The sequence below is a fragment of the Tachysurus fulvidraco genome, chromosome 16, assembly GCF_022655615.1.
Source record: "Tachysurus fulvidraco isolate hzauxx_2018 chromosome 16, HZAU_PFXX_2.0, whole genome shotgun sequence".
Taxonomy (NCBI): Eukaryota; Metazoa; Chordata; class Actinopteri; order Siluriformes; family Bagridae; genus Tachysurus; species Tachysurus fulvidraco.
In genome coordinates this window covers 17,254,337-17,268,725 of record NC_062533.1, presented here as the reverse complement: position 1 = coordinate 17,268,725, position 14,389 = coordinate 17,254,337, and the positions used below count along the sequence as shown (strand labels likewise).

At 43.3% G+C, this 14,389-nt stretch overlaps 1 protein-coding gene across 3 annotated transcripts in view; it reads left to right on the top strand.

Moving 5' to 3' along the window:
- akap12b (A kinase (PRKA) anchor protein 12b) overlaps positions 1-14,389 on the top strand; it is a 62,788-nt gene that overhangs the window by 38,036 nt on the left and 10,363 nt on the right. The window contains exon 1 of one of the 3 annotated variants that reach the window (XM_027163574.2): positions 11,945-12,183. The exons of the other annotated variants lie outside the window; for them this stretch is intronic. Within the exon in view, the coding sequence (XP_027019375.2) occupies positions 12,159-12,183 (25 nt within the window). The 5' untranslated portion in view covers positions 11,945-12,158. Of the gene's footprint in view, positions 1-11,944; positions 12,184-14,389 lie in introns of those variants that run through there. 3 annotated transcript variants of the gene reach the window in all.

Here is a 14,389-nt window from a genome sequence, read left to right as displayed (position 1 = left end):
CCGCACACACCTACCCAAACCAATAATCCCACCCACGCCAACACAACACCCCACCAACACCAAACACAACACCCCACAAACACTAACAACAACACCCCTCCCCCAGCCACTCAACACAACAACAGCATTACCCCCCCAAGACACACCACTCTTTTAATTTAGAACTTTTGGTGACTTGCAATTCAAAGTCCTCTCCTTTTTTTTTAGTTGTCGTACATTTTGTCTGAGCATCATATTTGTTTGAAATTCGATTTGCACAGTGTAAACATCCCCTTTCCCGGTCCACTGGGACCGTTATTAATACACACACCGAGTAATACGTGTTTCTCACATATGCCTGATATCAGCCCTTAACACTCGACCCACACAACATGCACTTATGCAAACTTCACAACCCACACAGATGGAAACCAGGTAAACACACACACCCCTCCTTTTACCACGCGAGCTCTCATCTCAGAACCAGTGTGGAAACCCTGTCTTACTGGGATCTTGTTTGACTATCACCGCTGGTTACCAATTGGTCAAACGGAGTTGATTTTTCGTTCTCTGCTAACATTTCCCCATCCTTTATATATAAACCGAAAATTTCTTACGAATTTGTTTTCTAACGCACATGTTTCTGTAGCAAACAGCTCCTTAACGAGAGTTATCTGAGACTTCGAGCTGCGGTAGCGTCAGTGACAGAAACGAACTGTTTAAAAACATAATTGAATCGTGCGCAATCTCTGTGCTACTACAAAGCACTAAACACTTCCGGACTGGGCTGTTCTGCGAAATCCATCACCTTGAGGGAGTAACGGGAAACTCTCTGTTTCATCACACCTCCGGTTGTTGATTAGTCTTTTCCCCTATAATAGATTGTTTTAATATTATAATATACAGCCTTGTGAAGCGGAAAATGCTGTTTTTTCTGACTTCAGCTCAAGATCATTTTCAGAACTTTCAATTGTGGAGTGGTTGTGTGTGTGTGTGTGTTGTGTGTGTGTGGGTGTGTGTGTGTGTTGTGTGGGTGCGTGTGTGGTGTGTGTGTGTGGGGTTGTGTGTGTGATCTTCTATCTATCTATCTATCTATCTATCTATCTATCTATCTATCTATCTATCTATCTATCTATCTATCTCATCTATCTATCTAGCTATCTATCTTATTTATTTTTACCATTTTATTTCTCCGCATTGATATACATGACACTGCCCCTTTGTACTTCAATTCCTTATTACGTTTGCTTCCACAACTCCAAGCAAAAGGCACCGACACACACACACACACACACAACACCACACACCACACAATGCACACACCCACACACACACACACACAGCACACCCGACACACAACACACACACCTACTCCTACACCACACACATACACACATACATCATACAATACTACATGCACACGCATACCAATACACTCACACACATACCAATACGCCCACAGGCACACACCACCACACACATCACACACACACACCACATACATACACCACACCACACACACACTACCCACATACACACACACACAAACCACACCATCCACACACACATACACAGACACAAACACACACACACACATACACACACACACCCAAGCACACCACATTACACACACACTACACGCACACACACACATCACCCAGCCACCACACCCACACACACTCAGGTACGCCACACACACAACACCACACCACATCACCAGACCACGCACCCACACACACACAAAGTCATTTCCTGATATAAATTAAGGAATAATTCAGTTTGTTTTGAAGTAAGTCTTTGCGTCGTTTATGTGTGTGTTTGTGTCTGTGTTTTCAGGGGTGGGGTGTATTTTCTTTGTCGGGACTCTCCTCCACCAGTATGGAGTAGAAGCTCATGTGTGGTCAGTGCAGCCTCTGTCCAAACATCTCCCCTCACACACTTACACTCACTCCGCCTGTGGGATCACTCGATATGCTGTAGCTGTAGAGTTTAGGGTTTATTCTTGAGCTCTGCCATAATGTAATGCTTTGCAATTTCCCACTTCGCCAAAAAAACTTGAGGCTATTGTGATGAGTTTGCACACGGTGACTATCACCCCAGCGCTAAAGGCCACCCACCCGCCCGTCCTGAATGCAGCCGCACGGCCCGTCGTGTCCGGATATTCCAAAACATATAAACATTATATTGCACACACTTACATTCATTAATCTGTATGATTTGAAATATACTTACATTACCCTCTCCTCCCCCTTCTCACACACACAACACATACACACACACACACATACACACACACCACACACACACCACACACCAGAAAGGAAAGAAAAAAGCCCCGTCCTTGGTCCACTCCCACTGTCGAGGAGGGTACGTCTGACAACGATCCGAGCAATGGATCAACCATTTCTCATCATATGCTAGCAAAACTGTTTGTGTGTGTGTTTTTGTGTGGTGTGTGTTTGTGTGTGTGTGTGTGTGTGTTTGTGGTGTGTGGTGTGTGTGTGTGTGGTGTGTGTTTGTTTTGTGTGTGGTGTGTGTTTGTTTGTGTGTGGTGTGTGTGGTGTGTGTTTGTTTTGTGTGTGGTGTGTGTTTGTTTTGTGTGTGGTGTGTGTCCCTGTGTGTGTGTGTGCCTGTGTGGTGTGTGTGTGTGTGTGGTGTGGTGTTCGAAAGATGACAGGATATTCGAGTTAGCCAGTTGTTTGGGTATCTAGAACTAATGTCTTTGCATATGCAGCCAAGTATCCGGCACTTGTTTTGTGTGTGTGTGTGATGTGTGTGTGGTGTGTGTGTGTGTCGTGTGATGTGTCTGTGGGTTGTGTGTGTGTGTGTGTGTGTGTGGTGTGTGTTTACCACATGGGTGCGAATCATCAGGTTCTACAAGAGAGTGGTGTACATTGCCACACAGCCTTTCAAACAATCAGCCTTTTCCACGCGAGAAAGTGTATCTGGCGTTTCAGCCGCGTCCCCGTCGCTCGGAGCTGCGCGCACGTGCTCGTCTTCGTCTCGGTCGCCAGACCTCTTACTGTAAAAAAATCCCCAGGCTACAAACATCCACTTGCTCGGATGGTTTTCGCTGTCAGCGGCGACGTAAAAACACAATCTTCCTGCATATTAAAGACCTGTCTCTTCTCCAGAACACTTAGGGACCGATCGAAATGTCCTATAGATCATTACTACTACTGATTATATGTGTGTGTTTATATGTGACAGACAGAACGACCGCTGCTAAATAAAAATAAATAATAAGTAAGTAAGTCCGTCCGTCAGTCCGTCCCTCCTCACTCCCTCCCTCCCTCGAGCGCTGATTTTTCCACCTGCAAGGCCCGGCCTTCTGGGACCTGTTTCCCTAAGTACTAGCGCGCCGTGTCTGCTGTCGTGTCTGCTGTTGTGTGTGTGCGTCTGATGTCACGAGTCAGACTTTGTGGCCGTTCCAGGGGAATTTGCTTGCTCTCGAACTGGAGACTTTAGTGTCGAAGAGAATCCGAGCTTCTCAGAGAGCACAACATGTTTTGATATCACATTTACTCTGTGAAGAGACAACATCAGTGTGAAGAACATGAGCTGATCTTTTCTATAACTCTATCACCTCTGTACTGTAGAGAAAAAGACCAGACCTAGTGATGAACTCTACCCTTCCTGACAGTCCCGGATGTCTAAAACTTTCATACGAGCTTCACATTAACACCGGCCGGAGCGAGACTGTTGAGCGACGACTCGTGATCGAGTCGCGAAAGAACACGAGACAACAGACGTAATGTAATGGTGTGTCCTGATTAGTATTTTTCACACACACGTTCTCATACTAGATGCTGATTAGCAACAGCATTATTTCTACTGCATGGTGCCGAAGCGAGAAGCTGAGAGTTCACCAGCTTCAGTGAGCCCTTGAGTCAGGCGCTAAAACCCTCGACCGCTCTCCAGTCACTGTATTGTGGGTCGCTGGCCTTTTGCTCCGACCCACGGACTTCCTCCCGAGCTGAGATCAGTGAGATTACATTGTGCATGTACATATTCAGAGGAGGAGCTGCGTTAAGAATTGATGTAATTGTGTGAGACTGTGATATGATCATATCCCTCCTGATGAGGAGCTAGGCTTGTTTCTCGGGTCAGACCCGACCGGAAAGTGAGGACGTCTTAGTGTACTCTTAGTGTACTGTCTGAGAGATGAGAAGAGCTGAAGAGAGAGAGGAGAGAGAGAGAGAGCAGAGCGAGAGAGCTAGAGAGAGAGAGAGAGAGACATGCGAACAACAGATAGAGAGAGAGACATTCGAGAGAGAGATAGATGATGACGACAGAGAGAGAGCCAGAGAGATGATAGAGAGATAGAGACAACCATACAGCAGAGAAGAGAGAGCGAGAGAGGAGATAAGACAGACAGCGACATATTGAGCAGTTATAGAGTTATAGCAGACATCTATATGCATCTAATAATTTATTATATATATCCATACAGAATACAAACTCATGCTGATATATATCCCTCCTACATACCTCCCAAATATACTCTCTATCCCGACATTCCTCTCTTCCTCACCAGGCCATCACCTGCCATCCCTCCCTGCCCTACCCCTCTCTCATCTGCCTCACCTCCGCCCCCTCTCTGCTCTCTTTCGCACTCCTCTATCTATGCTCAGTCTCTTCCGTTCTCTCCCTCTCTCTCTCTCTCTCTCCTCATCATTACGGCTGCGTTCTCCATCTCTCTCTGCTTTCCCTCTCTCTCTCTCTGCTCTCTCTTCTCCTCGCAGTAAAGGACGGAAGAGGAGGGATAGAAAAAAACGGGACCTCTGCTCGTCTCTCTCTCCTTCTCTCGCTCCCCCTCGCTCGCTCTTCTCTCCTCGCTCTCTCTCGCTCCTCTCTCTCTCTCTCCTCTCTCCTTCTCTCTCCGCTCTCTCGCTCTCTCCTTCTCTCTCTCTCTCTCTCCTTCGCTCTCGCCCTCTCCGCGCTCCTTCGCTCTCTCTCTCTCTCTCTTCCTTCCTCTCGCTCCCTCTCGCTCTCTCGTCTCTCCTTCTCTCTCGCTCTCTCTTCTCTCCCTTCTGCCTCTCTCTCTCTCTCTCTCTTCTCCTCTCTCTCTCTCTGCCTCTCCTTCTCCTCTCTCTCTCTCTCCTCTCTCTCTCGTCCTTCACTCCTCTCTCATCTTCTCCCTCTGCTGCTCTCTCTCTCTCTCTGCTCATCTCTCTCTCTCTCCTCTCTCGTCTGCTCTCTCTCTCTCTCTCTCTCTTCTCTCTCTCGCCTCATCCTCTCTCTCTTCTCCCTCGCCCTCTCTCTCTCTCTTCTCTATCTCTCGTCTTCTTATCAAATTCCCACACATGACCCTTGGTGTCACTCCCATGTAAGACTGGCCTTACATCAGATCCGTGCACACTAAACTCCCAGAATATCATACAGAAGGTTAAAGCGTCAGTGTGCAACATGTACAGCAGAAGCCCAGACTTGTTTTACTCTACATGAGGATGATGTTCAGTGTGTGTTTATTTACACCGTGTCAGTGTGTTACGTCTCGTCTAAACCACCGCACTCGTCCTTCTGGGTGGTCAGTGATCGGTGATGAGGGTCTGAACCTACAGGAGATTACTCAAGGCTGTGTAATGAGGAGAGGAGAAAACTTTGATCCGCGATCGTTTGCTCTTGTCCTCGGCTCCGTCTCCACCTTTCTCCTCCGTTAGATGTTTGTCAGAGTTGTTAGAGACTAAAACACAAAAAAAGCCGAACTGCACCAAGTTAGAACACACTGACACTGAAGACCTCTTCCATCAATAAATAAATAAATAAATAAAACATAACAACTTCTTACAGAAAGCCTCGATACACAAATCGACATATATACACACATTATATATCAGCTTACAAGTCCCTGTGTGTGTGTGTGTGTGGGGGGGGGGGTTACCATAGCAACAATAAAGTATTACACCTAGCGCATAAATATAAACGTGACAAAAAAGCATTCCTGGAATTATGAAAATGTCCTAATGCCATTATTGAGTCATAGATGGAGACGGGAATGAGAATGTGGAGAGAGAGAGAGAGAGAGAGAGAGAGAGAGAGAGAGAGAGAGAGAGAGAGAGAGAGAGAGAGAGAGAGAGAGAGAGGGGAAGGCTGGGAACAAGGCGAGTGGGACATGAGCTCAGCTCTGGCTCAGGAAACTGGAGAAGGAAGAAGAAAAATTCATGACGCAAAAGAATGAGTGCTTTTCCTGTGACATTCCTCTGCTTCCGGTTATCCATAGAAAGTAAGATGAAAGAGAGATGTGTGTGTGTGTGTGCATGTGTGTGTGTGTGTGCATGTGTGTGTGTGTGCATGTGTGTGTGTGTGTGTGTGTGTGTGTGTGTGCATGTGTGTGTGTGTGTGCATGTGTGTGTGTGTGTTTGTGTGTGTGTGTGTGTGTGTGTGTGTGAGAGAGAGAGAGAGAGAGAGAGAGAGAGAGAGAGAGAGAGAGAGAGAGAGAGAGAGAGAGAGAGAGAGAGAGAAAGATTACTAAAAGGATATTAAACTGAAATTGGTAAAGAGTAAAATAACAGAAAAACTTGCTGGATGGAATAACAGAAGGAGAGAAAGACTTTCTTTTTTCTTTTTAATATCCCTTCTTTTTCTCTCTCATTTTTTTTGCCTGTCAATCCCTATTTTCTCTATCTGTTTATCTATGTCTCTCTCTCTCTCTCTGGTTAGATCCACACACAGCACTCATTTCCTTTTCCTCCCATTATTTTAACCTCATCCCCCAGCTCGAGGAATGTGTGTGTGTGTGTGTGTGTGTGTGTGTGTGTGTGTGTGTGTGTGTGTGTGTGTGTGTGTGTGTGTGTGTGTGTGTGTGTGTGTGTGTGTGTGTGTGTGTGTGTGTGTGTGTGTGTGATGATGTCATACCATCACCCTCACTCCCCAGACCCCAGTGTGTCCACCTCGCCCTGTGCACAGACAGAGCCACACCTTAGACTCACATTTTTGGATTCAGTCACGTTTCCCTGATTGTTGAGATAACGGCGTGCGAGTCGGGGGACAGAGAAGGTTTACGTCTCGCTTACACAAATAAATAACCTTCATTAAACACTTCAACAAGCTCTGTAATGTAACCCAGTTAAAATGGCTTCTGTTAACAATTACGGGGAACAACAAATTATTACACAACAAATATACTGACTTTACTTTTGTTCTGTTTTAGTTACATACGGTGTCAAAGAACCAGATAATGCAAATAATCGGCTTTGATTTTATAACAATAAAACACTCACAGCTGTATATGTGCACATCATACAACAATAATTTAGTATTTAATTTGGTTTTTAATTAGCTTGGTAAAACATTCAAAAATAAATGTAGCTTATAACTGGTCATAATCTGGTCATAATCTGATCATAATCTGGTCATAATCTGGTCATAATCTGGTCATAATCTGATCATAATCTGGTCATAATCTGATCATAATCTGATCATAATGTACCGTAAATAAAAGAAAGAAAAATTGTATTAAAATATTTTATTTAAATAAAAAAAAAGAATAAAATACTTTAATAAGTAAGTAAATAAAATCAAACAAACAAATAAACAAATAAATAAATAACGTTCATTAAACAAGCTCTGTAGAGTAACCCAGTTAAAATGGCTTCTCTTAACGATTACAGGGAAAATACACAAGAGTTTAGATTAAACTGAACTGGTCATAATCTGTATGCCGTAAATGAAAGAAATTAAAATTGTATTAAAATATTTTATTTAAAAAAAGGAAAAAAAAAGAAATCAATACATAAAGAAATTAAATGTTCTTTGTTTTAAAAATAAATTAATAAAATAAATTAATAAGTAAATAAATATAATAAATTAATAAGTAAATAAATATAATAAATTAATAAGTAAATAAATAAATATCCATAAATAAACAAACAAATAAATAAATATTGTTTTATAATCTCTATCGAGGAAAAACAAATGAATTAAAATACCAAAACAAAATACAGAATAATTAAAATACAATCTAAATACAATTAAATGAGTTTAATATTAATAACAATTAATCTAATTTCTTTAAAGAGGCGCTTAATAAGTTTTCAACACTGTCAGAGTTTTTTTTTTTTTTTTAAAGCTGTAAGTAAATAAACAGATAAATAAATACATAAACACGTAATTACGCATTACATACATTTTTACTCTTTGTGTTTATTTGATAGAACTTGATTTCTTAGTATCTGTATAACACACTCAGAGTGTACATGGAGCAGCTCGTGGGGGTGGAAGCCGACAGGTATTTTATGTCTCAGAGTGATTCGTGGAGTCCGGAACAGTCCGGAAGAACGGCTTTCCTTTGAGGAGTTCATGCTACAGCGGAGTCGTGTGACTCGGATGTGAGGAAACTACATGTACTGTATGTGCTGAATTCCTCTCAGACTGACTCACTGGGAATTATAAATCTTTTCCCGTGTATCATATCCCTCATAGCCGATGTGACGGGACCCTGGAGCTCTCGTACACCACACTGAGGACTGAATGTGACCCTTTCATGGACTGTTCACTGACACACTCGCACTTGATGTTCCTCAGACAGTCAGTAGTGTGACACGCTCATGCGGCGGAGCTTGGAATCGTGTTCAAGCTACAAAGTGGGAAAGACATGAAGGTCAGCTCCATGGGATCTGGGAGCCTCATTGTATTGACCTCAGGGCTGCATTTCTGAGCAGGAACTCTGAGGGTAGACTTACATCGTTTACAGTTTTACAGTCAGACCTTTAACAGTTATTAACTTTAGTATGGAGCAAAACATTCAACTGGCTTCGGACAGATCACAAGGTTAAAGACCCCTTATAAACATGACATAAACATCTGTCTGTCTGTCTGTCTGTCTGTCTGTCTGTCTGTCTGTCTGTCTGTCTATCTGTCTGTCTGTCTATCTGTCTGTCTGTCTATCTGTCTGTCTGCCTGTCTGTCTATCTGTCTGTCTGCCTGTCTGTCTATCTGTCTGTCTGTCTATCTGTCTGTCTATCTGTCTGTCTGTCTATCTGTCTGTCTGTCTGTCTGTCTGTCTGTCTGTCTATCTGTCTGTCTGTCTGTCTATCTGTCTGTCTGTCTGTCTGTCTATCTATCTATCTGTCTGTCTGTCTGTCTGTCTGTCTATCTGTCTGTCTGTCTGTCTATCTATCTGTCTGTCTGTCTGTCTGTCTGACTATCACTATCTTTGTCTGTCTAATGTCTATCTATCTATCTATCTATCTATCTATCTATCTATCTATCTATCTATCTATCTATCTATCTATCTATCTATCTATCTATCTGTCTGTCTGTCTGTCTGTCTGTCTGTCTGTCTGTCTGTTTGACTGACTATCACTCTCTTTGTTTATCTATCTATCTATCTATCTATCTATCTATCTATCTATCTATCTATCTATCTATCTATCTATCTATCTATCTATCTATCTGTCTGTCTGTCTGTCTGTCTGTCTGTCTGTCTGTCTGTCTGTCTGTCTGTCTGTCTGTCTGTCTGTCTATCACTTTTCTAACACAACACACAAAAGCGAATGTAACACAGAAACACAACCAGGTTTTAAAACAGAAAAAAACGTGGATAATTTTCTGTGAGGAGAAAAATAAAATCCTGCTGAGATCTTTAAGCCGCCGGTAAAATCGAGGCCACGTTTCTAGATGAGAACATTTTCATTATGTGCTTCGGTTTGTAAATGAAGACAAAGGTGAAGTTTTTTGTGGAGATGTTTGCACGAGCCTCCCATTGAAGCACCCTGCTGATTGTGTGGAGTTGCTGAGAATGTTCCGTGTCTGGAGTTTGTCTCGAGGCCTGAAGGCCGGCTGTTATCACCCCTTTAAACAGAAAGATTTCACCTGGAATTTACACATTCCAGCAGGACAATGCGGAGGTGTGAGATCTCTGATTAGGGCCCTCTGTGGGTGGGGAATCTGCTCGGTGTTCCCCAGTGTAACACAGGCCGGGTCACACAGGCCTGAGCTGCTTTAAATTACAGCCACAAAGAGCCATTAGCACACTTTAGAGCTGAAACTAGGGCAGTGTTAGTTTAGCTTCTGGCTTAGAAGGAAAGCGAAGGATGTTTCATATGGTGGTTGAACTCGGACAGTCCCGTGTCTTTATAACAAACAGATTTACAGTCTTTAAAGTCATTTTCTGAGAGGCCAAGTATCGGAATACGGTCCGGTTTTAACGTCTCCGTCATGTCCGACGTCTCGCTCCGCGGCGGTGTTAATGTGAAGCTCGTATGAAAGTAGACACTCAGGACTGTAAGAACGTGTAGAGTTTCATCACTAGTTCTGTTTTTCTCTACAATACTAGAGGTGATAGATTTATAGAAAAGATTCGGTTCATTATTTTTTCTCCACACAGACGTTTGTATCTTCAGAGTAAATGTTGATCTCAAACCCAGTTCTGCTCTCTGAGAAGCTCCGAGTGTTTGTTCATCTAAAAAAGCAGCTCGGATTTCTCTTCAACACTAAAATTCAGTGTGAGTTTATCAAACAGAGGGAGAAACACACGTCTAAAACACACCGAGAGAACGACAGAGTCCTGACTCACTTTAGATCAGACTCACACACACACACACACTCACACACACACACACACACACACACACACATTTCCGAGTACCAGCGTAATGGTAAAAAAAAGCTACAATAATCAAATCTTTTGTATAAGGATCAATGATGAGTGAATGAAGGAATAAATATTCATTCATTCATTCATTCATTCATTCATTTTCTACCGCTTATCCGAACTTCTCGCGGGGAGCCTGTGCCTATCTCAGGCGTCATCGGGCATCGAGGCAGGATACACCCTGGACGGAGTGCCAACCCATCACAGGGCACACACACACTCTCATTCACTCACACACTACGGACAAATTTTCCAGAGATGCCAATCAAACTACCATGCATGTCTTTGGACCGGGGGAGGAAACCGGAGTACCCGGAGGAAACCCCCGAGGCACGGGGAGAACATGCAAACTCCACACACACAAGGCAGAGGCGGGAATCGAACCCCCAACCCTGGAGGTGTGAGGCGAACGTGCTAACCACTAAGTCACCGTGTCCCCATAAATATTCAGATCTTTTATATTATTTTTGTTATTCTTAATTTATTGGGAAGAAACTTTAGCTCTGTTTGGAGAAGTCGGTTCCGGATGCTTCATCAATCGACGAGAGCATCGACTGATACCATAGATTTTATAAAAGTAATCCATATCAAAAGTTTTTAGAAAGCAGTGATTCATAGATCACAGTTTGCATTGCGTCCGTTCGATCTCGTCTCAGATGCAGTTATTTCTGACTCGGGGGAAAAAAACATAAAGCAAATAAATCTATTAAGAAAGCTTAGTGTCAGTGGTGGTGTTGCTGGTCTGCGTCAGAATGACGTAAACGAACATGCGTATACGGTTTGTCTTAGGAAAGCTCTGTCAGTTTGTAAGTAAATGGACTGACAGGATGAAGGAAATATATCTGTAATGCTTTAGTGCTTCGTAGTCTGTCGAGGCTTCGAGCGGATTCCTAGAGCGAGTGCCAGAGATCTACAGACGGAGAGCATCTCAGCGAGCATTCCTGTAACGTTAGAGCCATCGTACGTGAGAGGACGGAAGGAAACTTTTATTACTGAAGAGAGAAAGGACGACGTATAGAGGGAGAGGGGGGTGAAAGAGGGAAAGAGCGGGGGAGGAGAATGTAGTTAAATCTGTGTACATGAAGATCTACTCGTTACGCTCCGTTCTGGTATGTATGGAATTTGATGTCCTGACATTTCTCTGACCTTGTCGTTTCATGGAGAGAGAGAGAGAGAGAGAGAGAGAGAGAGAGAGGAAGGAGGAAAGAAAGAAAAGTGAAGCATGTGAGAATGGGAATGGTGAAGGAAGAGAGGGGAGAGGAAAAGGAAGCTCTATTCAGAGAGAAGGGCATCGGACAGCTGAAAGTTGGGTGGGGGAAGGAACAGAGGGGAGGTCCAACGTCGGGGCCTGGGTGTCAGCGTGGGTTGAAATTTGTGAGTCTCCCTCCTGTCCTGCCCATTGTAACCCAGAAACAGAGACGAGGAGACGCGCGGCCTCCATGAGAGCTCACGAAAGAGAGAGAGAGAGAGAGAGAGAGAGAGAAGACTCTGTAACTACTACTTAAAACAAACCAACAGCTTCTTTTTTTATTAATTATCAGAGACGTTGATTTTTTTTTTTTTTTGGGGAGAACTTTTGCAAATGCTTGGGACGATAACTTTAACAGGTAAGACTTTTTTTTTGTTTCAGAAGATAAATCCGTTCACGTTTTATGAAATGTCGGTCATCACCTGTTGTCGGAGCTTGCGATGGATTCTGAAGCGCTTTATCTGTTAAGCACCAGCTGTTTGTTGGATTTTTATAAATTGCTTATGGATACGGTGTCTTTAGGGAAGGTTTTTACTGGGTTTGGAGTCAAAACTCGTAGAATGTAGTGAGAAGAGTCAGGTGAGGCTCGGAAAGCGTAATGTGAGGGTGTGGTTGTGTGTGTGTGTGTGTGTGTGTGTGTGTGTGTGTGTGTGTGATTTAGTACATCATTTACAGCTCCGGTATCGACCTCTTGGTCCTTCTTTGTTTACCGTCAGTACAACATACATAAACACTTCTAACTACAGGACATTACTATAAGTTTTACATATGAGATTTCAATAGTTAAAAAAAAAACAACAAAAAAAAAAACGGTGTAAAACTTTTTTATTTATCTATCTATCTATCTATCTATCTATCTATCTATCTATCTATCTATCTATCTATCTATCTATCTATCTGTTTGTTTATTTATTTATTTATTACAAATCTTGCATGTTACTGTGATGTTAAATATCACAAGTATAATAATTTTTTTTTTTTTAAGATTTTTTTTTTTTAAAGAATCTTTTCATTTCCAGCTTTTGAACATGTGCGTGGAGTTTGTCACATTCAGGTCTTTCAGATCAGACGCTAAGGCCTGAGTTGAGTGTTAACGCCCCATCGTCCATTCATGAAAAGCCTCGGCTCCAGAAGAGCGATCTGGAGCGCACGTTCCTCACCTCACCTTGTTATCCAGAGCGTAACGTGTAGAAGGAGGAAAGCGTATCTCGCGAGCGTAGGCTGTAAATATGGCCATACTATACACACTTCAAAAGAGAAGGGCTGGAGCTGGTGGGCTTTGGAATTTTAATGAGTTTTTCTTTAAGCTCTTCAGATCTTGGTCAGGGTCCCTCGGTGGCGTCCCGGCGGGTGGTGTGGGGTGGGGATATGGAATTTACAACCTTTTGCAAAGGAAGTAGCGTAAATAAAGCGTGATTGAGGTTGATAACTTGAGGTAAACTGTAAAATATAATAAATATGAACCATCTGTGAATGTTCTATATAGCTATAGCTATGTCTTTAGAGCTACATTGGCTGGTGGACATATGAGGAGCTTTCGTAGATTACACAAGGTCGCTTCCTATCAAGCAACAAATCGTCGCTTCCGATGATGTCTTTGCCGTGTCGTCATTCGCTCTTCGGTATTTCGTATCGTTTATCGGAAAAAGTCGGCTCGAATCGAGCGACGTTTCCAGTGTCGAGCTGCTTTGTGGTTGAATGACCTTCGGTGTTTGGTGTTATTCATGATTACAGTCACTTCTTGTGGCTTTTAGAAGCAGGACCGAGTTTCGGTAGAATGGGGTGTGGTCATTCAGTGCATTGTTGGAATGGGGTACAGTCATCTGAGTCGGGGTGGTGTTAAAGGTCCGTGGGTCTCCGTGGGTGGAGGGGAGTAGATAAACAGTGTAATGTTTGCACAGCTACACCAAACCTCAAGCTTGCCCCCCCCCCCTTTCAAACAACAGTTCCACTAATTAATAGCCTCCAGTTTCATGCATCTGTTTGCCAAACATGACAAACAAAAGCGGGAGGGGTGGAGGGAGGGAGGGCATGTGATAAGTTGAAGCACCCTTCACCCGCAACCCGTGTGGAAAATTTAGTCCATTATCCCACCGAGAGTTCGGATAACACCTCCCCTCCCCCTCCCACTTTTCTTTTAAAGACAATCCGTCGAGCACACTATAGGAGCCGGGCGCAAACAAGAGCGAGGATCGGATTCCTTAGCTCGGGTTTCATTCAGAGACGCTTTAGAGACAGCAGCAGATGTGGTACGACAAGGGGCTTCACACACACACACACACACACACACACACACACACACACACACACACACACACACACACACACACACAAACGAACTCCTTGTGGCAAGTTTGGTTATTCATCTCAGAGTCTTAAATGCCTTCTAATGGTTTCCCCTGAACCCAAGTGTTTAAGAGGTGTTGCTTTTCTCTGCAGTAATTTGCCTAACAATTGCAGGGATCACAGCATCACAGTGTAAGTACCAGTCCAACAATACCACTGAGAAACACCCAGATAGCCCCAGTTTATACTCATGCATATTATAATGCTGCCATTCGACA